A 27,393-nucleotide genomic window follows, 5' to 3' on the forward strand; every position below is an offset into this window, starting at 1 on the left:
TCATATCCATCTTGCACGCATGAATGAAACATTCCTGACTGTAAGTATAAGATACGAGGAGCACTAAGAAATCACCATAACACTGTCAAAAAAAAAAAAAACACTCGAACATTTATATTACGAAGCTTCTGAAGGAAGATCAGATAAGTTGCTCATCAGATAAAGCGTGGGAGGCGGTGTTCTTTCCTATGAAACCAGTTGGAACTCCTGTGCACACGCCACGTAGAAAAGCAAGCGGTGGAAGTTCAATTATGCCTCCTGCCAGCCCATTCAGATAAAACCAATGGATAGGCTGTTGAGGGAGCGGGAGCGTGTGCAAGGGTGTGTGTTCTAACGTATCTCGTAGGAACAAATCCCACTCCCACACTGCTTTTTAGAAAGATTAGGAGAGGTTGAGCAGAGCCATGCTGGTTTTCGCAACCTGCAACCCGAACCCCACATTTTTCCTATGTCACGTCAATTTCGTGATATGCTTTGAAATTACACGGGAAATATACTTGCAAGAATTGATTTCCTCTTCTTGGATTCATTTTGAAGTCAAAAATGACTACTATTAAATTACGCGCCCTAAGTACTCTATATTATGATGAAGTAAAAGTAACAGCTGTTCTGGAATTAATTAAGAGAGAGGTGCGATAAAATAAGGTTGCCGTTATAATGAGCGGATAGTGGCAAATGGAATAAATTGTGACGATTTCGTACTGATTTTAATGAGCTACATACGGGGTTGTTAAACAATTCCATGGGCTAACCTTTCGGCAAAATCGTATTGTTCAGAGCCTGAAATGGCGGTTCAATTCACAATTCATTTCCCGTTTAACAACCTCGTGTACAGCTGATCAAAAATCAGTATGACATCTGACTATCCCGATGTTCATTGAAAGTCGAACTTTCAATTGCTATGACAATTTCATTTTAGGCAAATATTAGTTAACGATGAAGCAACCGTGGAGATCATTGTGGATATCTCTCTCATGGCCAATATTAAAAAGAGAAATATTCACCAAACTTAAAGAGAAAACAAGATATAGTGTATTTCAGATGATGGTATGTATCATTTCCATTTCTTTATTGAGATACGCGAGATAATGAGCAGCAATGATTTAGTAACCCGTCCTTGCATTGTATATCAACTTCTCTCTTATTCTTCTGTACGTCCCCGTACAATGCTCTCACTTTCTCTTCTCACTATGATGCTTGATGATGTAGGCAAAACCTGACATTAAATCAGACTGCTGTACACGTTCATAATCATCAGGTAGCTCTTTTTCGGTTTTAGAAGTATCATCAAACAATCCGAAGCATTAGCTAGATCGGACCCGTTCGTACAACACTGTGCAACTCCAAGCTGTATTATTTGCTCCCCAGACAGACCAGAAGATTGATAGCTGATTTCTTGTGGAAGCTATGGGGACTAATATCAGGTTCGAAGTTTAAGGTCGTCGGTATCTGTTCATTTCCAACACGTGTTTCGATTGATTGTTTACCTCTGTGAGGTATTTGTCGGCAATTTCGAACAGCGCTGAAAGTCTAGAAATGCTGAATAAAACTCTCTAATGATTGAAGAAAATATATTATAATACAAACTAGGAGAAGAGTTTCATGATGTCGACTACTTATATGTACTTTTATGTATAAAGGACAAAAGAAGTACTCTTGTATCCCCCGTTATCCCGTTCAGCCTTCTGGAATGGAGTCATTGATAATGTTTATTTCCTGACCTAAATATGGATAGCCGGAACATTTGGTTGTATTCGTTTCTTGGACATGAATGGTCATCAGAAATACATGCGTTCTTCAAGAACACCGTTTTTCTAGGTTCAGTAAACAAAAAACTAGCTCTCTACACGTCTCATCAAATTCAGCCGATTTACTATGTGATGCTGAGTGTTCGATATCATCGGCGAAACTAAGAGGTGTAATTGTTTCCCTTCAACCTTCACTCCCATGTTATCCCACCCCCATTATGACATTAAGTTCTCGATAGTGGCACTGAACATTTTGGAGAGATCTTATCATGATGTCGGAGCCATTACTTCGCGTTGATGGTGATGTCATTGTAGAATTGTGGAATTGTGGAATTCTGAAATTTCTGAATTTTTTTTTTCTGAAAAACTGTGAAATTTCCACATAACTCGCAGAAAAACCGTATCTGCTTATCGGTAAAGATCCTTTGGAGGATGGGAATACTATAGTTGTCCAAGAATTCCACAATCACGTTTCTCTTATCTAATTCGAAGGTCTTATTCAAACGAAGGAAAGTGGAGCCCAGCGGCATCCTGTATTTTCCCGAGTTTTGAACTTCTTTTTCGAAACCATGCTTTGCATAGCACTCCTTCATCTATTTTCTTTTTTAATGCCTTACTAGTCGCGTGCGAAACTGCACTTAAACTCGTAAATTTGTATGAAAAATGCGTGCAAAGTAAACTTGTTGTGTGCAAGCTATTGATGAGGCGGTTGAAAAATGCTGTGCAATTACGTTGGCACTCCTTGGCAGCGCATCTTACGGCTATCGCACCGTTGGGCTATGCGCTCGATGAAGACCGCAAAATCTGCACGTATGAGCAGGAGAGTTTCTTGCTTGTCTTCAGACAAGTTCACAGTATTTGGGTCCTCGGTATGTGTTCACGAATACATTCAAATATTCCAGCTATCCTAACTATTTAAGTCAGGAAGTGACCATCATTAATGACTCAGGTACAATAGCCTCAACGAGGGAACGGGAACAAGAATATAGATGTGGATGTGGTGAAGAAGACCAAGAACTGGTTCGCGTTCCCGCCACTGCACAACTCTCATAAGCGATTGAGACAAATGAGGGTATTACTGGGGTATGAATCAATTAGGTGCGTAAAATATCAAAACATTAATGTTAGACAAACTAACAAACTACAAATAGTTTCATTTTTTCCTTTTACCAAAATGAATAAGCACGCTGTTAGGCATTTATCCGACCCAACACATCGACCATAGCCAGGTGTTTTGGAGTAGCATAGTGCCTTATATCAATGCAGTTGCCATTTTGTAGCTAAAACAAGCCCCAACAAAAGTAAGGCAGGGGTTCCTATCCGAAATGGTAGCGAGTGTAAGCATGCTCATTTCCTTTTAATGATCCAGAAAAGGGGTGTATAGTAGCCATCTGTAACTTCATCTCCCCAACAATTACCACATTATTATGCGAGAGAACGAGAACACCTCCATCGTCATCGAACGTCCGCAATTCTACAAATACAACGCAAATAAACCGAAAGCTGTCCGAGTCGCACAATCATAGAAGCGTTGCGGGTTACTCTCGTTCTATTACCCGCAATAAGTTGCATTTTTGGGGAGACGGGATCGCACAAGGCTGATTCACCAGCCGTTTCCTTTATTACAAGAAGAAATTGAGCGTTATCACGCCTATATTCGTAAACTACACCCTATCCGTATAAATTCGTAAAGATCAACACCAACATCGTCAGTTTCGTTATGCGCTGAATTTAATTATGCTATCCAGCAATTTCGCTTTTTGTTCTTTCTTTTCCTTTCCTCAATAGCAACCACCTCTTTCTCTTTTTCCAGCTGTTCGGACCATTAGCAACTGTTCTTTGTAGTTGACTCTTGGTTCGAGTGATTTCTTCACTTCATCGTCCAAAGTCAGAACTTTGAATTCCTTCCTTAAAAGAATGAAGTTCTGGAATAAATACAAACTTATCGATGGAATTAACTACTATAATGCTTACCTTGTTTTCGCGGCATATTCTCCTTTCTTAGCCTTCGTGATGCGTCTTACCTTTTCCGTTTGTGTTTTGCTTTTACGGCCTTCTTCCCTTTCTTTTAGCGTCCCTGGAAGCTGGAAAGAGCAGCAGACACCTCACATGTAATCATTTTTTTTAATATTTTGTTGCTGATATAGCTCTCGGGAAGGTCATCGTTCCTGATGGTGTCTAATCGTAAAACGTGTGGTGTTGTGTTGTCTAATAGATTACTTTGGTTAATACAGCAAGACATGATGGTTGCAGTGCAGTAACTATCAGCAAAGTGTGAAACACTTGAACCTTTTTAGAAAATTCGAAGCACAAAAGTTTTCTTTCGTTGTGACCAATTTAGCAAAATTAAAGTTAAATGATAGCGCGAAAACCACTGCTGCAAATCCTACCTCACGCCTCAAAGCGGCGCAGCCGTAGCTCTGGCCGTCAGGCAGCTATGGTGGCGAAGTTTAACCATGCCACAAAGGTGTCCGGCTAGTAGCCCGGTCCCTGGGCCAGGGCTACAGGCTAGCTAAATGAGGACATGGTACGACGGTTCTGGTGCCAGGCTGCCAGTGCGATAAGCCGACCGAGGACAACACCCCTGTCGCGTCATACCGCTAATGTGTTCTTCAGAAGCTAGGGCATCCCCCAGAAGCGACGCGCATTGTCCTCGCCCGGACAATGAGGCAAATATGTGAGGGTTAGCGGCTAGAGGACAGAGCCGGCCAAAGAAGTTAGTCCGCCATCGCCAACAACATCCAGTGCGCCTTGCAACACTTAACATTGGGACACTTACCTGTAGAAGTCGCGAACTGAAAGACCGTCTCAGAAAACGTTGTGTTGACATATGCTGTGCACAGCAGACCCGCTGAAGAAGCTCTAAATCAAGGGAATTAGGCGATGAGCTCAGGTTACAAGCTCATCTACCACGCCACATCAAATCGCAATGGCGTTGGTGTCGTATTGAACGAGACCTTTAGAAACAGCGTCACAGCGGTGGACCGACTATAGGATCGCTTGATGGCTGTAAAAGTAGATACAGGAGAAGTGGAAATGCGAGTTGTCTTTGCTTATGCGCCACAGGTGGACTGTAGTGAAGAAGAGAAGGCGTGCTTTTGAGAAGATCTGGAGCAGTACGTCCAATCCCTGGAAGGCGAAGAACTGCTTCTAATCGGAGGAGGCTTGAACGGACATGTCGGTTCTCGGAAAGATGACTTCGACGGTTGTAAGGAAGGTTACGGCTACGGAGCTCGTAACGACGACGGGTTGCGAATCCTGGAGTATGCTGTTGCAGGTGACTTGATCATTGCTAACATGCAGTATCGGAAAAGAAAATCGCATTTGATCACGTACACCAACGGCAGTCACGACACACAAATAGATTTCTAGATGTTACACCGACGAGATAGCCGACTTCTGCAGATCCAAAAGTAATCCCTACAGACCATGTCGCCGTCAAACACTACCTGGTCGTCTTCGACTTGAAGATCTTCCGTCTAAGGAAGAGACATCCAAGATTTGAAACAACGCATCAAATGGTGGAACCTGAAGGATCGAAAGGAGGTATTCTTCGCGTCCGTGGCTCTATCTACACTTCCCTACCCTACTCGTAGTGTGAGGAAATTTGGTCGTCTGCTTCCACGCTTGACCGATGAGAACACTCTGGGAAAGACGACTCTAGGTAAGCCCAAAGTAAAAAAGGCTACGTGGTTTTGGAACGAGGAAGTTCAGGCGGCAATTCGTGAGAAGAAGTCCAAGTATAAGCTCTGGTGGATGACACGTCAGCCTGAAGATGGGGATGCTTACCTAGCGGCGAAGAGGGAGGCTAAGAAGGCAGTCTCCAAGGCGAAGTCGTACCGCTACAGGGCTGTGTACGACATGCTTGATACCAGCGAAGGGGAGCGGGCAGTGTATCGTTTAGTCAGAGTGCGACATCGCTCAACGTTGGAAACGGAACACACCAAGATCGTTAAGGGAGCTGATGGTACCGTTCTGCTCGGTCGCTCTGGTCAGATCCTGCAGAGGTGGCGAGAGTACTACAATCAGTTGCGTAACGAAGAGTTCTGCCATCATCCCATACCAACCGTTCCCAGCGTCGAGGGTTCTATTTTACCAATTACTGCAGTCGAACTCAGTGCTGCCCTCGCAAAAATGAAGTGGAACAAGGCAACCAGTCCTGATGACATACCTAGTCATGTTTGGAAGCTGTTAGGAGATCGAGGGTCCGTGTGGCTCGCAACTCTATCTAACAAGATCGTTGCATAAGGACGGACTCCGGACGTTTGGCAAACTTCCGTGACCGTGCCCATCTGGAAAGGGAAAGGAGACATTGCTGACTGCAATTCGTGCAGGCCCATACGACTGCTGTATCATACGATGAAGGTTTTTGAGGGTGTCCTGGAAGCTCGTCTGAATAAGATTGTCAGCGTCTCACTCAACCAGTGCGGCATTGTGAAGGACTACAGCACTATAAATGCTATCCATACTATCCGTATCCTCCTACAGAAACATCGAGAGAAGAACCGCGGTGTGCATCTTGCTTTTTTCGATCTCGAGAAAGCTTTCGACCGTGTCCCACATGAGCTGTTATGGATGTCCATGAGCTCGCATAGGGTACCAGAAAAGCATGTGCGGTGGGCAAAGCTGCTTTATGCGAAGCCCACCAGCGTTGTCCGATGTGCTGCTGGAACAAGCAGGCCATTCCCTGTAGAAGTAGGGGTTCACCAGGGTACACCCCTCTCACCCCCTGTTGTTCATACTGTGCATGGACACGATAACGAAGGGAATCCAGAAGCGGCATCCGTGGATCCTACTCTTTGCCGCCGATGTCATGCTCGCATCGGAGTCTCGAGGTGATCTTCAAAAACAAGTGCAGTCTTGGAAGGATCAGCTGCAGCAATATGGATTGCGCCTCAACACATCAAAAACTGAGTACATGGAGTGCGGACCAAGGATAGAGGATGGTTCAATTCGTGTCGATGGCACCGAATGAAACAAGGTGAACTGTTTCAAGTACCTTGGATCCAAAGTGACTTCCACATGCGACATTGATCAAGAAGGTCAAGCACGTGTTAATGCGGCATGGATGAAATGAAAAATGGCGACAGGAGTACTGTGCGACAGGAAAGTCCCTATTCGACTGAAGTCGAAGATCTACAGGACGATTGTGCGTCCTGTTGCCCTTTATGGATGCGAGTGCTGGCCAACGACGAAAGCCTCGGAAAGAGTGTTGCACGCTATGGAGATGCAGATGTTGAGGTGGACGATAGGTGTAACGCTAAAGACAAAGTATCAAACGATAATATACGCTCCATCTTCGACGTGGTCCCGATAACTGAGAAGACGAAGAAGATGCGACTGAGATGGTTTAGTCACGTCTTGATGAGAGAGGAAAATTCAGTTGCCAAAACCGCTCTGAAGTTCGAAGTTTCAGGTGTAAGACCGCGCGGGATGCCAAGGATTCGCTGGTTGGGCCGTATAAAGCTGGATATGATAGATGGGCGTTTGTGTTTCTTGCAATTTTCGCTTCTGATGCAATGGGTTGAACCAAATGGAAGACAAGAAGCATAAAGTTGGACACTGCAACAACGCGGGACAAACGCTAGGAAGAAGAAGAAGAAGATAGCACGAAAACCACCACTGTGCCGATTTAGTACGCATCTGAATGACTTACAATGAATAAGCGCGAAACGGGACTTAAGCTCCCTACAATTCGTTCTGAGCAGGTATTTTTCACTTTCTACTTTTATCCCTCTTTAAAACAGAGTGTACATCATTCAATGACGTACCTGTTTTGAATGGGTTCCCAGCACGAAATTAGGTGTGAGTTGAATGTTAGGAACAATTTTCGAGGAAATTTCCAAAGGAGCATCTATTTCTGAATTCAAGTCATCCTCGTTTTCATTCATTGTTGGCTGATTACCAGCATCAGAAATAACATGGTGGTCTCCCCTTTTCACAGTCAAGTTTTCAGGGCGATTAGTCTCACCACTTTTCCGGACTGAAAGAAAATAGAACCTATTGATAGCATCCAAAATCTTACTACATGCAGACGTTACCCATGTCGTTCAACGACGTTCAGTTAACTGACGCTCAATTGACATATAGAACCTCTCCAACTGACTCAATTGCTGTTTCTTCTGAAATCATCCAAATAAAGTACTTACATCATAATCATGGCATTATTATCATCCTGCATAGTAACAGGCATATTCTCTCACGTATGTGTGTGTTTGTGTGTATGTGTCACAAAATTCCAAAAAGAGAGGAAGACGAGTCCACCAACGTCGAATTTGTGCGCGCGCATGCTCAAAAAAGCTATAAAATGGGGTGGTACTGATTAAACGGCGTCGGATTGGCGCGCCGGCGCAGAAAAGCTATAAAATGGGGTGAGGCGGGTCCAATACCGTGCAATTGGTGTACCGTTGCAAGTGCACGTGCTGCATTAACCTCTGACTCCTCGCCATGTCTATTTTCTTGCATATTTTCTTCAGTCTGGTAACGTGCCTTCTTCGGAAACTGGATGCACGAATGCAAACGGCTGCTTAGATAGTAGAGATCAGTTTACACTATCTGACGTGGAATCTTATCTTTATCAGTAACATGATTTTGTTCACGTCATTTTATGTTAAAACATCATTCAGTGGTAACCGGGGAAAACAGGAGAAAATACCATACTACGAGTAATACTTTCAAATTGTGTTTATATTACATTGGTATCGAACTAGATTTTGGAGCAGAAGTTTGAGTGTTCCCCAAAACGTAGAACTAACGCATTTAGACAGAAAACTATGTAATCTTTCGCCTAACTTTATCTTAAAAAAAAAGGAAGAAAGAAAGAAGAACACAATTCTAATTTTACAGAAAAAGCCACTGCTATTAATTTTCGTTGATCAGTGAATATGAGCGAAGCGTACACCACAGAATGTCTGAAGTTCGGCTCTAGCCTCACGTTCAGACTGGTCAGCAATGAATGGTGAATAACAGGTGGCACTGTCAAATGCATGTACATGCACGGATAGGGGGTATCCGCGGATCTAAAGCGACTTTCTGCCTGCTCTGCGACGCAGATGGATTCAATTGCTAGATTTATGCCCACTCCTCACGCCAGGACAGGAGTTTTCCGTATGGGAATGGCTATCCATGGAAAAAGCTGGAATCTCGGCGGCCTTGCAATCGTGGGAGCACGAGGGCTCCGTTAGCCCAAGTACAAGAGTATGTAATCACCCTTATCGCTAGCGAAAATTCTCCGATTTTCCAATCGTTCAGGATTTATTGTTTCTTTACATCACCTCAATGTCATTAGTTTGTCACTAATTCTTTTTCTTTGAGATCTCCCCCGATTTATTTCGGCAGTTTTTCAAGAGTATTTCCACCTACATGGTTTGTTAGAATCTACAGAATTGCATTCCAGCACTTCTGTAAACTATTCCGAGACAAGTAACTGAAATTTAAGCGATTTCATTTTGCAAGAACCTGATCCGTGGTCTTTTCCTCTTTTAAGTAAGGGTTCCAGCAGTGAATCATTCGGTGCATTCGGTGCTCATCTCATTATTAAACTACTCGCAACAAACAGATAGCCTTACGGTAAAAACAGTTTAAGAAATGTTGGACAACCTGGTTCCTAAAACAGTGGAAGAAAGTAAACAAATAGTTTTTTTTTTTTTTTGAAACCTGCAACATTCAAAAAGATATCACAACACATCTTACGTCGCAGCTGGATAGTACGCTGTACTAGTCAGATCATGAAATGCAAATATTCAAAAAATTATGGACCTCGGCTTCAGGAATCAAGCACATCGGACTTTTTTTTCTTTCGTATGGGTGTAGAGAAGTGAAAAAAAACGAATCTCAAAATGACTTACGTATTTCCATCTATGCATGTAGAATTTAGATTTTTATTCATTAACAGTTTAAGGAAAGGAAGCAGAGGGAACGGGACGACACACTACTTATGACACCACAGCAATGGAGCGGTGACAGCTGTCTGCCACATCAGCGTATTGACGGAGGGCACCACTACTATCACGACCGTCCACCGCTGATTCGCTCGGATTCTGTTTTTTAGATTCGAGGAGAATGCTATACTACTGCTCCCGGAAAGACACACGGTCTCTGCTGTCATTTACTTCCCTCAGCACCAGAGAAACTGGTGGAAGCTGTTCGAGGAAAGCGGCCGAAACATGAAGCATCTCCTTCATGATATCGCGAGACCCCACACGACTAATGAGACCCATGAAAAAGGCGTAGTCTCAGCATAGCTTTTCCCTCTGATTATAACTTATTTCGCCCACTTAAGGGTTTCTTGGCTAAGAAAACGTTCACCAAGTTCAATGACATTAGTCGGGTAGTCGCCGACTACTCGCAGTCTCCCCAGTTCTGGGAGGAAAGGATCGCTGACCTGCCCATTAGGTGGACCGTTGCAGTGACTAACAATTGCGAGTATTATATTCTTGGTTGATTTCCATTGCATGAATAAAAAAAATAAAGAGAAAAAATTACAAAAGTAACAAGACTTTCTTATCTATCTGATTTATGTATCATCTGTGTTCCCGTTGTTCGTCGATTTTCTCAGGAGTCTTTCTTACTGTGTCGCGCATTTATTTTCTGATCTCATGGGCAAGTTGCAAGCCTTTAGTACATGAGTTTGTAGAAGGACGTCGCATTCTCTCGGAATGGACAGACGGAGCCTACTTTTGGAAGCAACTTCGAATTGCCTCTCTTGCGCCACTTTGGCAGGGTTTTAGTCACACTGACGTGGAGGATGAACAATAGAGGATAATGTGCAGACGTGGATCAGTCCAGTCCCTATTGGAGTGCGTCTATATGTTCAACTACAAGGGGGTAGCTATCATTGTTTTTATACTCCCAGATAAACCTGGTGCTCATTTATCGATCTCAGCAAGATAACCATCGACCATTTAGTCACAGGAAGAAAGAAGTAGATCATCTTCTGTGACCGGATTCAGGACGAAGCGGGAAGTAGTGTGTCGTCCCGTTCCCTCTGCTTCCTTTCCTTAAACTGTTAATGAATAAAAATCTAAATTCTACATTCATAGATGGAAATACGTAAGTCATTTTGAGATTCGTTTTTTCTCTACACCCATACGAAAGAAAAAAAAGTCCGATGTGCTTGATTCCTGAAGCCGAGGTCCATAATTTTTTGAATATTTGCATTTCATGATCTGATTAGTACAGCGTACTATCCAGCTGCGACGTAAGATGTGTTGTGATATCTTTTTGAATGTTGCAGGTTTCAAAAAAAAAAAAAAAAACTATTTGTTTACTTTCTTCCACTGTTTTAGGAACCAGGTTGTCCAACATTTCTTAAACTGTTTTTACCGTAAGGCTATCTGTTTGTTGCGAGTAGTTTAATAATGAGATGAGCACCGAATGCACCGAATGATTCACTGCTGGAACCCTTACTTAAAAGAGGAAAAGACCACGGATCAGGTTCTTGCAAAATGAACTCGCTTAAATTTCAGTTACTTGTCTCGGAATAGTTTACAGAAGTGCTGGAATGCAATTCTGTAGATTCTAGCAAACCATGTAGGTGGAAATACTCTTGAAAAACTGCCGAAATAAATCGGGGGAGATCTCAAAGAAAAAGAATTAGTGACAAACTAATGACATTGAGGTGATGTAAAGAAACAATAAATCCTGAACGATTGGAAAATCGGAGAATTTTCGCTAGCGATAAGGGTGATTACATACTCTTGTACTTGGGATAACGGAGCCCTCGTGCTCCCACGATTGCAAGGCCGCCGAGATTCCAGCTTTTTCCATGGATAGCCATTCCCATACGGAAAACTCCTGTCCTGGCGTGAGGAGTGGGCATAAATCCAGCAATTGAATCCATCTGCGTCGCAGAGCAGGCAGAAAGTCGCTTTAGATCCGCGGATAGTCCCTATCTGCTAACATGAAATGACACGAAAATCATCATCGTACCGATAAAGATACGGTTCTACCTCAGATCATGTGAACTCTTAGCTGATATTTAATCTGCCATTTGCATACATGTTTCCAGTTCTGAAGAAAGGATGTTACCAACCTGATGAGGCAAATGTGCACTGGGAAAAGGCATCCGGTGGAATACATAGGGATGAAACTCAACACAGCAGCTTCCACGACTATGACATGGTTCATAACGTTTCGTTTACTTCTTAACAAATTCACCTGGAGTTACTCCACGGTAATATCACACTGCGATGTATGAACATGACGATGGAGGACCCGTCAGAAACAACAACAGAAAAAAAAAACACACACACACAATAATCCCGGACGGAATAACACCTCAGATCCACGAATCTGAGGTGGTGATTTCAGGCGGAGTATTCGTATACTGCATAGTAGATTATTGAGAGGAGGGTGATTCCGTCCATTTCTTCCTTATTTCCGTAAGAAACGGCCCGAAAGATGCACCGCGCGCACAAGGCTGGCGCGCTTCGCTTCAATCGAACTCCTTATAGAAAGTAGCGCGCCGGAACGCCCGAAGCTGTATCTACTGGGGATCGCTTTTTACGGCGATTAGGAAGAAATGGACGGAATCACCCCCTCTCCCTAACCTCCTATAACGTATACGAATACTCCACCTGAAATCAGTACCACCTCAGATTCGTGGAATGATGCCTTTAAGCGCGTTAACATGTAGCATGGTATATCATGTTATATAAGATCGGACTTAGTCTGTATGTGTTTGTTTGTGAGTCATAAAAATACTTCATAGAGATGAAAACCCGTTACATCAAGAACCATGGCCATCCGCGTTGCAAGAGAAACCATTCTACCACCGAGCCAAGCCACTCTCAAGAGTTGAATGAACATGTATGAAAAACGTGATAGGTTACTTTCAGTCATCCATTAAGGAGGACATATATACCTCTATGAAAATGTTCACCTCCAATTTTACAATGGAATGAATATGATTAGTCCTTCGATTTTACGGGAAGGGTCCTTTCACTAATCGCAAACTTATTCCATTCTGTTTCAAAATATTTCCTGCAGGGGTTTTTCAAAGGTGGAGTACCATTTTCTCGCAGAATTCAAAAGCCCAAGAAATTGTGATTTATGACTCATCTTTAGCCATTATATTTAATAACGTCTTTTTAAGTTCCACTGACGTAACGTATGCAATACATCTCTAAATTTTGTTGGAGAGAAAACGTATGATGGTGTTCAAGAACTTAACTTAAAGATGGCGAAAAGAAAGAATAGAATGTGAAAGTTTGTTACACGTTTAATCCCAGCATTAGATCTGATCCTCGACTTGCTTCTTTTTGACTTTTATCAGCATTTGTGTACAGTTTTCTGTTTTTTTTTTTCGTGATTTTTCTACGTGGATTATTCTTAACACTTAGTTCCGTGCACTTTGTTTCTTCTTCTTTTCTTTTAAGAAGTACAAAGTGTCCAGCACTCCGGTTTCTTCCAAATTGTTGCGGGAAGAAGTACGCAGACTAAACGTATAACAAACTTTTGCTTTCGTTACTTTGTTTCGTAGTGTTTAAGTTGAGATCCTGAAATCATCACATGTTTCTGCCACGAAGTAGCAAGGTCAGGTGGAAGAGGTCCGAGTAAGTTATGCGTGTTGCATCACAATGGAGTGAGATCGGTCTCATGGAGCCGAATTGGTGTGCTAAAAGGCAGAGATGGGATAGAACGGGTCCGATGGCGCCAGTTAGGCATGCTCAGAAAGAAGTGGAAAAAGTCTCACAGCATCAGATAGACGCGAAGACACTAGACAAGTGGTGGGGAAGGACGGGCCTCACGACGTCATGTCAGATGAGCGTGTTGCCGTCAGAAGTCTGTGAGACGGGTCTCATCCCATTTTTCACCAACAATTACAAATAATTACCAACAACATTCATTACAACAATCAACAATTACGAATTGTTTGGAAACAATCTTAACAGCAGAATTTAGCTTCCAGCTTCCTTTTGCGAGATTTAGAACTGCTGATCGAGATGTTGTTCAAATTTTTGTACAGCAAATCGTCAACAATCAACTCTTTGAAGTAATTGTTAATGATTTTCTTGACCTTCTCGCAATACAAAAACGAAGCGTTGACCAAGGCAGCCCGGGTTACGAGATGAAGAAACGGCCGGATATACCATTTGGCTGTCTTCCTCACAAATGTAATATAAGCACCCATAGCGTTTGAATGTCCTTCTTGTCCCTAAATTTTAGAACCAGCACTCGTCTCAGGTTCTGCTTGTAAATGAACTCTCCTCTCTGCAGTTTTTTGTCTCTGACGATCTGAGGGATATCCTTACAATTTCTTTGGAGTTCCCACCATGTCCGTCTTCTTCATGAGGAGACTATGGGCAAACGGCAAACTGGTGTAACAGTTAACCTGTAAGCTTGAGGAGCTTGATTCCAAATTGATGACGTTTTGTTCCATTGTACTGTCAAAACGAAACTCGACCTCTGAATGGCACAATCGACTTTGCCTCTGTACCTTTGTACAGAGGCAAAGTCGATTGTGCCATTCAGACCTTTGTACAGAGGCAAAGTCGTTGCATCAGAAAACCGTCCATCACCTCCAGTGCTACCGTCGATGCCACACTGGTTGTCCGTTTTGGATCTTTTCCGGCACTAACCTTGAGTGTAGTCAGCACGAGAGCAGAGCTTGAGGAGCTTGATTCCATCAACCTCTGAATGGCACAACCGACTCGTCGAAGCACAGCTCTTTCTCAGGTCTATACATGGCTGGAAATCGGTTGTTTAGGTAGTCGGGAATAGGCCGTAGCTTGTAAAGTTTGTTCGTCTTGTCGGCAGCAGCGTTGTCGACAAAGTGAAGATGCCTTTGGATCTCTTCAAATCGATCTCTGGTCATGAAATCTCCTGCAATCGAATGTCCATTTCTGGGCAAGTTCCGAGGTTTCAGCGACCAGTAATTCCGCAGATTATCAGATGGACAACGGGGCATCTGCAAACAAGGGCTAAAGGACTTTCTCAGTTCATTTGTGTCAGTGTGAGTTCAATTAGTTAGTTAGTTAGTTTTAATGTTTTTTTTTTGTTCGTAGACGTTGGTCTGAGCAGTTGACATGGCAAGGAGTTCTCCAGAGAAAAACAGCTCATAAAATTGGAGCGGCGTCTCACAGTTGTCTACCTCTGGATTAACTCCAAAAGGCTCGCTGAAGGTGTATCTGTCATGTTTTTGCGCGTCATCTTTCCAAGTGTTCTCTGCTTCTCCGTCGTCGTCATCTGAGATGTCAGAATTCATCAGTGTCAGGAACAACAAGCAGGAACCATGTCATCGCCATCCACACCGTCGGGAACTTCACTATCGCTGTCGAGCAGCAAGTCGTCACGGCTCTCGTCGATATCGACATCCAGTACGCTCATGATGACAGATGAAGATTACTCACAAAGATAATGATAGTCTCGGAATTCCCAACTTTATACCTCGGACTCAAATTCATCTCCAGTGATCAAGAATGTTCAAAGAAATTAGTACTATAAGAAATTAGCAGAAAGTAGTATTAGCAGAAAAAACTGAAACAGGGACATAGCTAGAGGGTTCAAGATCTGTTTCCTCGTCTTTTGCATTTTTTTTTTTATATTTTTTAATCATACCCACTCATTTATTTGAAAGTTAACAAATTTCCAACAAATAAAAATACGCGACAGTCATGAAAAAATGGCTCGTCGTCAGCGTGTTAATGAATCAACAAGATCGACATAGTATTTGTATGCGTCCCGCCGGTACGTCAGTTAAGAAAGTTTCTTCGACAGTGCGAAAAATTGCACGAATGAATCAAAAATGAGTTAAAGAAGGTTAGTAGTCTGAAAATGAGGTGCCAAACACATGTACACCACTGAAGAACTTCAGAAAAATACTTTCACGAGAAAGATACAGAAAAAAATGTGCAGAAATGCAGTGAGAAAAAATGTCAGACGCACCTGTGCTACGAATTCAACAGCTCTATCAATACTTAGCCACAGGTTGTCGAGTTGAGAAAGCTGGGACTCAATTGACCGAAGATTCTCGTAAATCTAAAAACTAAGCAAATTCCGAAAAACGGCGGTTTTCCATGTTTTCAAAATAAAAGAATGGCGTACTGAGCTGGTTTCTCTTACAACTGAGCCGCAGAGTGTATTCAGTTCTTCTAAAGTTGTTGCGCTTCTTTCCAAAACGTCCCCAAGAGAATTTGTAGTTGGCCCGCTCTAGATTTACGTATGTAACGGATTGTTTCGACAAATGAATCAAACAAAAAACATTATAGGTGAGAATGCTGTAGCATCTTTACAAGCAACAACTACATACATATTTTACATAACATACACTTTTTTCTCTTTTTTTAAGATTTTTAGAATATTTTTTACGAATATGAGTAAATGAAGGAAACTTCGGCAACATATTACTGCCAGAGTGTTTTTTGGGCTTTCTACATGCAGAAGGTACTCATTTGTGTAGGTTTAGTGAATAGCCTGAGGACTGAGTTCCATGATTAATAACAGCGAAACAAACTGTTAAAGTCAACTTGTTAAGAGTACTTGTTTTTGCAGAAGTATCCAAATTCCCACATCCTTAGCAAGGACAAGGATGTTAGTTTCTGCTCGTTACTGAGCAATTAATAATGCTACAAGTTCGTGACGATGTACACAGCCTTTCTGGAGTCTCTACTATTTTGGAGGCTATCAACTGCAAATAAAAAGATGCTTAAATGGAAGAGAACCTCAAGTCAAATTCCAATAAACGTTGCCCAAGCTTCGGCCAGAATACTTCGCAAACGAGCTAGACTTATAATGCAACTGAAGAAATCAATTTCGTGCGATGTCATTTCAAATTATTTACAATATTTCATTAAAATTGAACGTTTTGAATAAAATCCTAGATGTTGTGCATGCAAACGTTTCTCCTACCGTGAAAAGTAGAACAATTTTTCATAAGCATCTCATTCAGAATTTTCTTTGAGACCTTTTTTCATTGAGCATATTGTGTATTATGTGCACATCGCACACACGATTGCCGAAACCGAGGCTCTGATCTCTCAATTTCGTAAGAACTCCATGCTCAAAAAAGTAAAGGTACAAAAATGAAAACTATATTTTTATTAGAATGCAGCGCTAAGGTAGCAGTCAAACGCTTTAAAGTTAAGTTCACTAGTTTGATTTGCCTCAGACGGCGTCTAGAATGCGATCCATTCGCGCAAGCAGAATGACGCGATGAGCTCGCATACGGCAAAAAAATGCAAGTACCGAAACAACACTTAAGTAATCAGCTTTATAATCCAGTCTGTGAGAAACAGCCTTGGTTACGTCGGTCCTTCACCACGCAATTTGTTGCCTAACAAAACGCATTCCATCGCAGTCCACAGTCCTACTAATGTGAGTTGAATATGGAGAAAAAGCTGCTCAACCTGCGCTACCGCGCATGCATCCCGGGTTGATCCTTCTATTACCCGTAATAAGTTGCACCTTTGAAGACACAGGTCAGGTTGTTTTACATGTGTTTTCTAAATTACAAAGTGTGGAAAGCTTTTAAAAAACTAAATTCGCCAAGAAAGAGTTGATAGCTGGGAACAGCAGGAGCAGAAAATGAGAACTCTCAAAGTCAAGCTCGGATATGACCTGAAGAGAAACATTTCTCAGTCGAGCGTGCGAAAAGCTAGGGCTGTTCGTGAGCTTATATCCGTTTCTCACCAGCAATGTTTTTTAACTTCAAGATACGAAAAGAAACCGAGGAGTTCCTCCTCTACCGAAAATCAACAAGCAGGGGAGTAGGGAGAATGTAGAGGCTTCGCTGTGCAGATTACTTCACAAAAAGTATCCAAGATCCTGCAAAAAGAAACGCATTCGGTTCCAATGCCGGAAAAAAATTCGGTTTTGCTTCTTCGGAGACAAGATCGTAAGCGCCGCCTCAGTAGTTGTTCTTCAATATAGCAAATGGAGTGCTATTGCTGAAGCAACCCTAGCAAATTGGAGGTATTACTTCAACACTTTGCTGAACCGAAAGCGCCATTAGCTCGTGAACCCGAACGCGTTCAACGACCGACACACAAGGTCAATGAAGAACCGCTGACCGAGTCCAGGGTCCCGCTGTGTATCCAAAATATGAAAGTCTGGAGACGATGGCATTAGAGCAGGAGTGCTAAAATCTCTTTCCGCGTATGGGATGTAATACGACGGCCATCCGTTCAATGTGTATCGATGGAAGGATACCTGAGTCGTAGAGATGCGCTATCATAATTCTCCTCTATGAAAAGTTATCTGTCATGAATACCAGGAACAAGAAAGGAATTTCAATGGGACATTGTTGTGCGTTATGTGCAAGGCTTAAGAGCAGACCAGCTCCTAGACCGGCTGATCAAACATCGCGAAGAAGCAACGCAGTACAAGCTAGCCGGCCTTCACCTTGGCCAATCTGCGACTGACCAGGTGTTCATCCTCAGAAGATTGAAAGAAGTGTGGCAACAAAAAAGCCTATGCAAATAACTCTTTTGGACTTCGAGGCCGCTTTCCACCACCCTCACGGAAGTCATTTTTTCAATGCGCAATGTGCCGATAGAGTACCAAAAAATCATTCCCCCACTTGATGACGCGAATCGACGAAGAACTCCTAGAATTTAAACTTCAAACACCACCTGCATGTGGATATATCATCATTTGAAGTAGACACTTGAATAAGACAAAGGGAAACAGTGGAAGCTTTTGTGCTCAATTTTACAAACGATAACTTCATGCGAAGAACAGTGGGTAAGTGTCCTCCCGATATCATCTTAGCACCATCAGGCCTTCACCAATCTTGAGTATATCGATCGTATTGTGATATTCGCGGAGAGCAGTACAAAACTTCAACATGTTATTGCCTTGTATCGAAGCTGGACGCAGCTATGAACTGGCTGCTCCCCGCTCTGACAAGTTGAAGCAAATGTGGTTTCTCCTCAAAAAGGACTACAGACTATAGGACCTCCAGGGTTCGAATCCCACTGGATCAAATTCTTGCAACATAAGGGAAGAAATCAGAACTACACAAAAACTACATGTAAAGACAAAAAAAAACTCAGATTGTGTGTTAATAAGAACTCTATTAGATGTGTTTTGGACGTATTTCGCAGGCTTGCGCTACAAAATGCTTGCATTGGTATTTTTTAGGAACTCCCAGTTTTTTTTAAATTTAGATGAAACAGGATGAGAAAATTGACATTGTTTTTTTTTATTTGCTTTCCATCTAAATAATAGAAAAACGGGGATCGTCTGAGAAGTGTGAAATATGTACTCTGATTGGGAAAATCCTACATAATGAGAATCGAATTATTGTGTATCAAGTGAGCTAAGTTGTTAGACATTATTGAAGATATAATATTAGGCTGGACAGAAAGTCTTGTCACCCGTTTTTCGAAATTTCCCGAAATTTCTATTTTTTGGGTGGAACCTATGTTGCACTATGTTGTAGTTGTAGAACATTTTCGAAGCCTCTCCACAATAGGTATGTACAGCCGGCGGCCTTCCTTAACTTTCATCACGATGTCAATTACGCAAAAACAACTTCCATCTATCTTCTTCTATGAATGGCGTGGCGGCATTGGAGCAACGGCAACAGCCATCAACAACATCAATAACAGAATGGTCGAGTGCTCCACTACCATCGGGACTGTCAAGCGCTGGTTCGCTCGCTTCGCAAACGGAGACACCGACTTCGAAGACAAGCCCGCGGTTGGGACGCCCACACTCTCGAAGACTCCGCCATTCTCGGTGTTGTCAAAGAGGATCCTGAGATCAACACCCGCAGTCTTGCGACGAGACTCGGGTGTAGCCATTCAACAGTCGTCAGTCCCCTCCAGGTCCTCTGCTACAGAAACGTGCTGGCTCAATGCATCCCTCACACCTTAACAGATGGCACCCGGTTTACCCGTGTATCCAACTGTCAATCTCTCCTTTTTCTCCCAGATCTGTAAGTCCCAGTAGTGTATAGGTGGAGTCAATAATTGGTCACAATTAGTTGTAAAGGGGCGGTGTGGCACAGTCGGTTAGAGTTACGTTGTAGCCACACGGTCGAGGGTTCGAATCCGCCCAAGTGCTCACCAAGCCTTTCATCCTTCCGGGGTCGATAAATTGGTACCAGACTTGTCTGGGAGGATGAAAACACTGACTTGACACATCGGTTAGCGACCGTAACTCATTGTATAGGCCAGTTATACGTTCGTAAACCTCAAACGATTCAGAATTGAAATGGACGTGGGACCGCATAACAAGCGGATTGATTAACGCCACACACTATCCTTTTTTTAAAGACAGATATAAATTCTTGGAAATTATGTCTTACAGAGTTATTAACCTTTCAGGTGCAGTTCCAGGATTTTTTCTCTTCTGCAAATATTTCCGTCTAATAAGGGATAGAACCTTTGAACTAAACCTAATTGTAGAATATGTGATCTGCTCTTTTTTTTACAGTGATAATGTGCCACTATCGAATTCACTTTTCTTCTCTCCTTCTTTCCCCCCCCCCTTTTTTTTTCTCTCTCTCTTCATCCCCATTATCCATCTCCCCGAACTACGTCGTATGGGTATGAACATGGATGCCACCCTCAATTTTCGTTTTTGTACATCGACCTTTGAAGCATAGGGTCGGATCAAAGAGACCTGGAACTCGGTGCAATTGCGTAAGCGGCACGGTGGAGTTAGTATCGAGAAAGAATTACTAGATCCACTCAATTCTGCAGTCCAAGTGGAACCAACTTCGAAAGTAACCGTTCGTTCCACCGCGCTCAGTTGAATGCAGTGGTTTAAGGATCACGTACCCGACTACACCTACACAGCCTTTTAATAGTGATTGCAACTAAATCAGTACTTCAGAATTTCGTATCAACTTGCGAAGGAGAAGATGCGTTGAATACAGGCCGAATGATTAAAACCACAGCAGAACTCAAAACCAAGAGTTTTCACTGTAGATACGACAGGATAGAATGAGTATGATTCTCTCCGGACTGTTAGACGGATACAACCTCAAACCTCATGCGTATTGTAAGAAACCTACAGCTTCTGCGAGCTGCTTTATGCTCCTTTCATCTTGTGCTAGCGTAGTACTGGCGAAGAAGTAAACTTCCAACAATGATTTATTATAACTCTTCAAATCTATAAAGATGAAGAACGGCAGCGTAGAACTAAGGGTAGATTTCGAAGAATAGCACTATGGTTGAAGTTTGAAATACTACGATATTTCTTCTCTTTCTCAACTTCCTATTCAGAGCCTTATTTTCCTATTTCAATACTTAGTTTGTTTTCTAGTGCACTAAAATTAGTAAATTAATAAGTTATTAACGGGTAAAATGTCGTTGGGGGGATGCACTCTGACGCACCCAAATCGAACCGCTTTCCTCCTGTATTTGGTGCGATTATTTGAGATTATTCGTGGCGGGAACTTCCTTTGTGCCAGTACTCTGCCTGCACTAAGAGCGCGAAAATGGTCATGGAGCGCAATTGAGTAGCTGAGTCAATCGGGGTCCTAAAACCTAAGCATCAGTCTTAAAGGATTCACGACATATAGCTTGAAGCTATTAAGGAAAAGGGAGACAGAGCTGGAACTACTACTGTTTTAACTTTACCTAATCTTCCAAACAAGGGGAAAATGTAGTTATGGGGCCACTCAGTGGCACTCTTACTTCTGGACGATCTGTCTTACTTTTTTTTCTCTTAGTAACTTTAGTTTACATGTCATAGATCCTCTCAAACTAATGTCTTAGGGCCCCGGCTGATTTAGTTATTTACTTCCAGAAATAAGGGCGCCACTGAGTGGCCACCCCCAACTACGTTTTACTCCGAACAAGTTTACGAGAAATAAATAACTATGTCATATCATGTGTTACTTCCAAAGAAAAAAATAACCGAAAATGAATTCCATTGCCGCGTTGCCGTGATGTTAGCGGATATCCGCGTGGTGCAATCGCTCGATTGCACCACGTGGAATTCCATTGCAATCCACGACCACTAAGCATGCATGCAACAACTTTCATTCACACATTCTCGATTTGTATTCGCAGTTGGTACAAGCCACTAAAACGCACTACGGGGGCAGATTTTGTTTCTGCGGCCGCGTCGCGGCAGGTCACATTAGAGCAGAGCAGCCTACATAAAGAACGACTCTGAAGAGACGACAGAAGCTGAAATACACATACGTGAAAAGAAAAGAATGGGAGTTTGTAGAAGAAACGCATCTCTTTAATATAGGCAACGTAGCAATAAGTTTGAAAAAGAGCAATAGCGTACCAATAGTGATGCAGGACTGTTGAAGAGAACGACATTGAAGGAACGACAGAAAATGAAGCAAGGACAAAGCTTTACATGTCCTCACAATTGCGAATAGAAAGCAGTAGTAGCCGCGCAGAGGCTGCTCTGCTCTAATGTGACCTGCCGCGACGCGGCCGCAGAAACAAATTCTGCCGTCGTAGTGTGTTTTAGTGGCTTGTAAAGTTGGTGACCCTAAAAAGGGCCGTTGGGTTAGCCTTTATGAAGGCTATGAACATTCGCCTGCTTCGCGACATTAACGGGACTCTTACAATTGGGGCAAAGTCGCTCCTTTCACAGCAATCCACGATCAGCGAGCTATTCGCCGAACTCCTCCTTCGACTTCGATGCAAGCTCCGGCCAAGTGTTAATCAGTAATCTGAGTGAAGTCACGAAGAGTCAGGAAGTTAGAAGCACCAATAATGCAAATGTAACGGTTTAACAGAGAGAACGGTTAACGTGTTCTATGGACGTCTTTGCCCCTGTTATGCTCCGTGACTTTTTTCGCGCTTGAGTACAGTAGTTGCACAGTGGAAGTTCCCGCCACGTATCACCTCAAATAACCACACCAAATACAGTGGGGAAGCAGTTTGATTTGGGTGCGTCAAACTGCCCCCCCCCCCCCCCAACGACGACATACTCGTTATTATCTATTCTCGTTCCATTAGTTCTTCCTGCTACTTATCATATTAAGGGGCGAAAAATACCTCGCAGGAGCACGGTATCTGGGCAGCTATATCTTAGAGACACAAGTACGGTGGATAGTCATTACCATATCGACTGTACGGCTGCGTTTGGAAATATTGATTAGTTGGGAATGGAGATATATAAAGGTATAGCTCGACAAATAGGAAGTAGAAGAAAAGACATTTTGAGAATTAAACGTTAAATGATGGCTACTTCTGTAGTGATACAAAGCTATATGTAAAAGAAGTTTGTTTGTGCCCAAAAATTCGCCTCTCTCTTATCCTCACTTTTACTGACACCATTTGCAAACTATGAAACTTTCTGAAGATGCAAAAACCATAGAGCTCACCTTATATGTTGATTGGTAATTCACGTGTTCAGTTTTTCCGTGTTACTACATCAGAAACACCACATAGGATCTAGGCGGAGCTCAATGATCACAACAGGTTTATGGTATGCCTGCGCTTTTCTACCGACCACCTCATCTGCAGGCACAAATTTGACCCGCACTTGATCGGCCGTGGTTTCCAAGCCACCTTCCCTCGCTTTCAAGGGCAAGAAGTACAATAACTGCCACAAACTCCTTTTTCCGATGATAAGGAAGCATTAACGAACCACTGATCCTACTAATTGAAAAATTGAAGCGATATTCTTTGTGATCGACTTCAACTGTTGCGAACTGCTTCCCAACTTTGGAGCGAGACTTCGGCTGGTTTCCACTCCCTCCAAATGCATACAACACCGCTCCGTTCGAATTTCCAGTTAAAACTGAATAAACTAGCAGTGAGGATGTACAGCTGTGCGCAATCTTCGAGATACGTAATGAACGTTCCGTAGTAAACGTGAAGAGATTAAGCTGGCTAAGAACATGTCTGATAACGGGAGATTGCAAGGAAGGAAATGTCTGAAAATGAAATGGATGGAGCGAGAATGGTCAAGTCATTTAGTTAAGAGTGAAAATGCCTAATGCTACCTAACAACGAGAAAAGGTAGTTGGGAGACACCCAACACCACCCTAATAGGACTTCACTCTAACTGCATATTAGAGCGCAAAATCGCTCCTAGAGCACGAAAACCGTCCCTGAGTGTCAAATGGTTTTTCCATTTGAGAAGGCAGTTCATCAATTGAAAGTTCACCACTGGAAGCGTATAGCTGAGTCGGTCGTGTTCCCAAAATTTAAGCAGTAGTCTTAGAGGATCTATGACATGTAAGCTAAAGCTACTAAGAGAAAAAAAGGAAGATGGACCTGGAACAGCTAATGGTTTGACTTCATACTCTTCAAAACGGCCTCCTGTAAGTGAGTAGCTGAATCATTTCATTTAGCACTTTCAGCGATGAAAAAAAACCAAAAATGGGCTGAGAGATGGCCTTTCTGCAAATCACATTTGAGAGTTAAGAAGGGTCTTTGTGCCCTAGAAGCGGTTTTTGCGCTGTCAGTCCAGTTCGATTAGTGTAGTGTTGAGTAACTCCCAACTAACTAAGTTTTACCCCCTGACAACTTGTCTGTTCATCTAAAAAACCTTCAAAATCGAGTTGTACACAAAAGCACTTCTGTGATTTTTTTTTTTGCAAAACGAAAAAAGAATGGCATAAGAACTTCTCAGGACTATGCTTACAATAGGAAAAAAGGTAAATAAGCTACAATATCTGAACACATGAATATTCTCATCATTGAAACTCAAAGTTGCACCTAAAACCCGATCAAAATGTCTTGATTTACAACAATGCATGACACTTCTCATGAAACTCAGTATGAAGTCATATTGTCTGAAAATGACTTTCCCTTTCATGCAGAAGAAGCATCGAAAACTTCGTCGTGGCGCTTTCTTGATGGTTTCCCAAATCTCTGAGTGTGGGAAGTAGTGAACCTCTGCATTTTCTTCACTATTAATAAGCACTCTTCTTCAGTTATATAAAACTACCAGTATCGATTAACATTTCTGCTGTAGCAATCGCGGGATGTGGTTTTGCTCGCACTTTCCTTGGAACGATTAAAAGCAGACAATAGTTTGAACATGACTATTTCCTGTTGGAGACCTTGCATTGTCTTTTTTGAGCATTTAAATGTTTTCTTTTAGAGGGATGGTACAGTTGGTCACAACGCGGTTTAACGGCTATGAAGGTGAGCGCTGTGGTCTGCTTCTCTGACGTTGTTTTTGAACAACCTCTTTGCCTAGTTATATCTTGTGGTGTGACGAGGCGTTTGAGGGGATGTGTCTTTGATTACCAGGCTCTGAAGAAGGCAATGACGCCGAAACGCCAAAATAAAGGTGTATAACAATCTTGCTCTGCTCAAACGAAGTAGTGCACGGTCCAACTGCTGGGTACTTTGTCATTACCTTTTCCTGCTTACGAAAAGGAGGACTGGTTACGTTTGCTCACCATCGCTCCTGCAGTAATATACACCGGTCTGAATGTCCGGCTAAAGCCGAACTTCAGACTTTCGGTGGTCTTAGCTTCGCTCCCCTTGACTGATCAATGAAAGTTAATAGTAGTGGTGTTTTCTGTAAAATTAGATTTGTGTTTTTTTTTTAATAACACTTTCCTTCTCTTCTTTATATTATGAATTAAGGCAAATGATTACGGAGCTTTCCTTCTAAACGCGTCAATTCTACATTTGGACAATATTCAACCATCAGCGACAAACACTCCTTCGATGCCAGATTAATGTAGATACTATTTGAAAGCATTACTCGAAGTATGGGTATTCCTCCTGATTTCCCCCAATAGTTATCATAGAATAATATTTTAACATAAAATGACGTGAAAGACATCATCCTACTGATAAAGATAACGTTCCACGTCAGATCACATAAACATCCTGCTACTATTTAAGCAGCTGTTTGCATGAGTATTTCCAATTTCTGAGAACGGCATGCTACGAACGTGAGGCGAACGAAGAAGGAAATAGGCACGCGGAGGAGTCATAAAGATGAAAAGGAAAGCGTCCAGTGGTCACGGCTATGAAACGGCTGAAACCATTTATCTTATACGTCAAGCACCCTGAGTTATTGCGCACCAATGACTGGGTGAACCGTCACCGGTGGACTCGTCGCACCCCCTTCTATAGGTATCTGGCGGCTGTGGACCCGTCGCACCCCCTTCTACAGGTATCTGGCGCCGGTGGACCCGTCGCAGCCTATTTTATAGCTTTCTAGCGTCGAGGCACCAACACACACACACACACACACACACACACACACACACACACACACACACACACACACACACACACACACACACACACACACGTGACAGAATAAGCCCGTTATTATATACCAGTCTGAGCGTCCGGCTAAAGCCGGACTTTAGATTTTCTGTGGTGTTTGCTTCGCTCGCTTCACTGATCAACGAAAATTTGTACTAGTGCAGTTTTCTATGAAATTGGACTTGTGTATCTCCGGCAATCCTTCTTCCTTTTTTTAGAATATAACTAAATGCGAAAGATTTCATAGTCTTCTTTCTAAATGTGTCAGTTCTACATTTGCAGAACAATGGAGCTTCAGCTTCAAACACTCCTTATCAATATAAATAAGTAAGTATTATAAGTATAGACAATATTTAAGAGTATCTTGCGAAATATGGGTTTTTCTCCTGTTTTCTACAAACGGTTATCAAAGAATGGTGTTTTGGCATAAAATAACGTGAAAGACATCATCCTACTGATAAAGATAACGTTCCACGTCAGATCACATAAACATCCTGCTACTATTTAAGCAGCCGTTTTCATGCGCGTTTCCACTTTCTGAGAACGGCATGCTACCAACTTGAGGCGAACGAAGAAATAAATAGATACGCGGAGGAGTCATGAAGGTGAAAAACAACGCGCCAAGGGCGGCTATGAAACGGCTTTAATCATTTATTTTTTGCAACATGCACGCGAAGTTATTGCGCACCATTTCGATTCCGCGGGACCCGTCTCACCCCACGTTATAGGTATCTGGCGCCAGCGCGCCGACCCGACGCCGGGTGGACCCATCATATCCCCTTTTATACCTATCTGGTTCCGGCGCACCAATCCGACGCCGGTGGACCCGTCTCACCCCACGTTATAGGTATCTGGCGCCAGCGTGTTAACCTGACGCCGGTGGACCTGTCTCACCCCACGTTACAGGTATCTGGCGCCAGCGCACCAATCCGACGCCGGTGGACCCGTCACACCCCCTTCTATAGGTATCTGGCACCGGTGGACCCGTCGCACCCGCTTCTAAAGGTATCTGGCGCCGGTGGACACCCCATTTTATAGCTTTCTTGCGTCGAGAAACCAATTCGACACCGGTGGACCCGTCGCACCCCCCTTTTTGAATTTCGTGACTGACACACACACACGTGACAGAATAAGCCCGTTATTATATACCATGATAATATATAATATATATATATATACAAGTCGACGCACGCCGACTCTCAGACTTTGTTCGCTTCGCTCACTTTCATCAACTAACCAAAATATACTTTTAAATTGAAATTCAAAAATTAGTGGTAGTGATATTTTCTGTAAATAATAAGAGTTCTGTTTTCATGTTGTTTTGTTATTTTCTTCTTTCTTTTTTAATGTATATAAAGACAAAAAATTTCATAGTTTTTTCTAAACGCGTCAGTTCTACATTTTGAGAATATTCAAACTTGAGCTTCAAACACAACATACATACATACGTACGTACATACGATACACACAATACAACATACATACATACATACATACATAACATACATACATACATACATACATAACATACATACATA

General features: G+C 42.6%; 8 protein-coding genes across 10 annotated transcripts; 5 read left to right on the plus strand and 3 right to left on the minus strand.

Annotated features, from left to right (window-relative positions):
• Positions 1–11,589, minus strand: RB195_018523 (uncharacterized protein; the record flags this gene model as incomplete). Of its 3 annotated transcripts, XM_064185998.1 has the most annotated exons (5): positions 1–38; positions 3,544–3,656; positions 3,723–3,832; positions 7,520–7,731; positions 7,790–7,793. In XM_064185998.1, the coding sequence occupies 5 exons, from the start codon at positions 7,791–7,793 to the stop codon at positions 1–3; spliced, it is 477 nt and encodes a 158-aa protein (XP_064041877.1). The 3 variants fall into 3 exon arrangements, with proteins under 3 accessions (XP_064041877.1, XP_064041878.1, XP_064041881.1); XM_064185996.1 differs by lacking the exons at positions 7,520–7,731; positions 7,790–7,793 and adding an exon at positions 4,528–4,578; XM_064185997.1 differs by lacking the exons at positions 1–38; positions 3,544–3,656; positions 3,723–3,832; positions 7,790–7,793 and adding an exon at positions 11,445–11,589 and having other exon boundaries at positions 7,508–7,731.
• RB195_018524 (uncharacterized protein) lies at positions 4,752–5,996 on the plus strand (the record flags this gene model as incomplete). Its single annotated transcript, XM_064185999.1, has 3 exons — positions 4,752–4,814; positions 4,866–5,025; positions 5,233–5,996. 3 exons carry the CDS (start codon positions 4,752–4,754, stop codon positions 5,994–5,996), a joined length of 987 nt encoding a protein of 328 aa, XP_064041879.1.
• RB195_018525 (uncharacterized protein) lies at positions 6,108–6,587 on the plus strand (the record flags this gene model as incomplete). The annotated part of the gene is made up of 1 exon (XM_013444160.2): positions 6,108–6,587. The coding sequence occupies one exon, from the start codon at positions 6,108–6,110 to the stop codon at positions 6,585–6,587; it is 480 nt and encodes a 159-aa protein (XP_013299614.2).
• Positions 6,813–7,301, plus strand: RB195_018526 (uncharacterized protein; the record flags this gene model as incomplete). The annotated part of the gene is made up of 1 exon (XM_064186000.1): positions 6,813–7,301. One exon carries the CDS (start codon positions 6,813–6,815, stop codon positions 7,299–7,301), a length of 489 nt encoding a protein of 162 aa, XP_064041880.1.
• Positions 7,809–23,381, minus strand: RB195_018527 (uncharacterized protein; the record flags this gene model as incomplete). Its single annotated transcript, XM_064186001.1, has 5 exons — positions 7,809–7,816; positions 7,855–7,870; positions 15,636–15,728; positions 15,795–15,899; positions 23,262–23,381. 5 exons carry the CDS (start codon positions 23,379–23,381, stop codon positions 7,809–7,811), a joined length of 342 nt encoding a protein of 113 aa, XP_064041882.1.
• RB195_018528 (uncharacterized protein) lies at positions 14,377–15,077 on the minus strand (the record flags this gene model as incomplete). The annotated part of the gene is made up of 3 exons (XM_064186002.1): positions 14,377–14,658; positions 14,842–14,936; positions 15,002–15,077. The coding sequence occupies 3 exons, from the start codon at positions 15,075–15,077 to the stop codon at positions 14,377–14,379; spliced, it is 453 nt and encodes a 150-aa protein (XP_064041883.1).
• On the plus strand, positions 19,167–19,568 carry RB195_018529 (uncharacterized protein; the record flags this gene model as incomplete). The annotated part of the gene is made up of 1 exon (XM_064186003.1): positions 19,167–19,568. One exon carries the CDS (start codon positions 19,167–19,169, stop codon positions 19,566–19,568), a length of 402 nt encoding a protein of 133 aa, XP_064041884.1.
• Positions 23,382–23,847: 466 nt separating the features above from the next.
• RB195_018530 (uncharacterized protein) lies at positions 23,848–25,315 on the plus strand (the record flags this gene model as incomplete). The annotated part of the gene is made up of 3 exons (XM_064186004.1): positions 23,848–23,944; positions 24,726–24,769; positions 25,220–25,315. 3 exons carry the CDS (start codon positions 23,848–23,850, stop codon positions 25,313–25,315), a joined length of 237 nt encoding a protein of 78 aa, XP_064041885.1.
• Between the last annotated feature and the right edge of the window lie 2,078 nt (positions 25,316–27,393).

This window comes from Necator americanus, chromosome II (genome assembly GCF_031761385.1).
Source record: "Necator americanus strain Aroian chromosome II, whole genome shotgun sequence".
Lineage (NCBI taxonomy): Eukaryota > Metazoa > Nematoda > Chromadorea > Rhabditida > Ancylostomatidae > Necator > Necator americanus.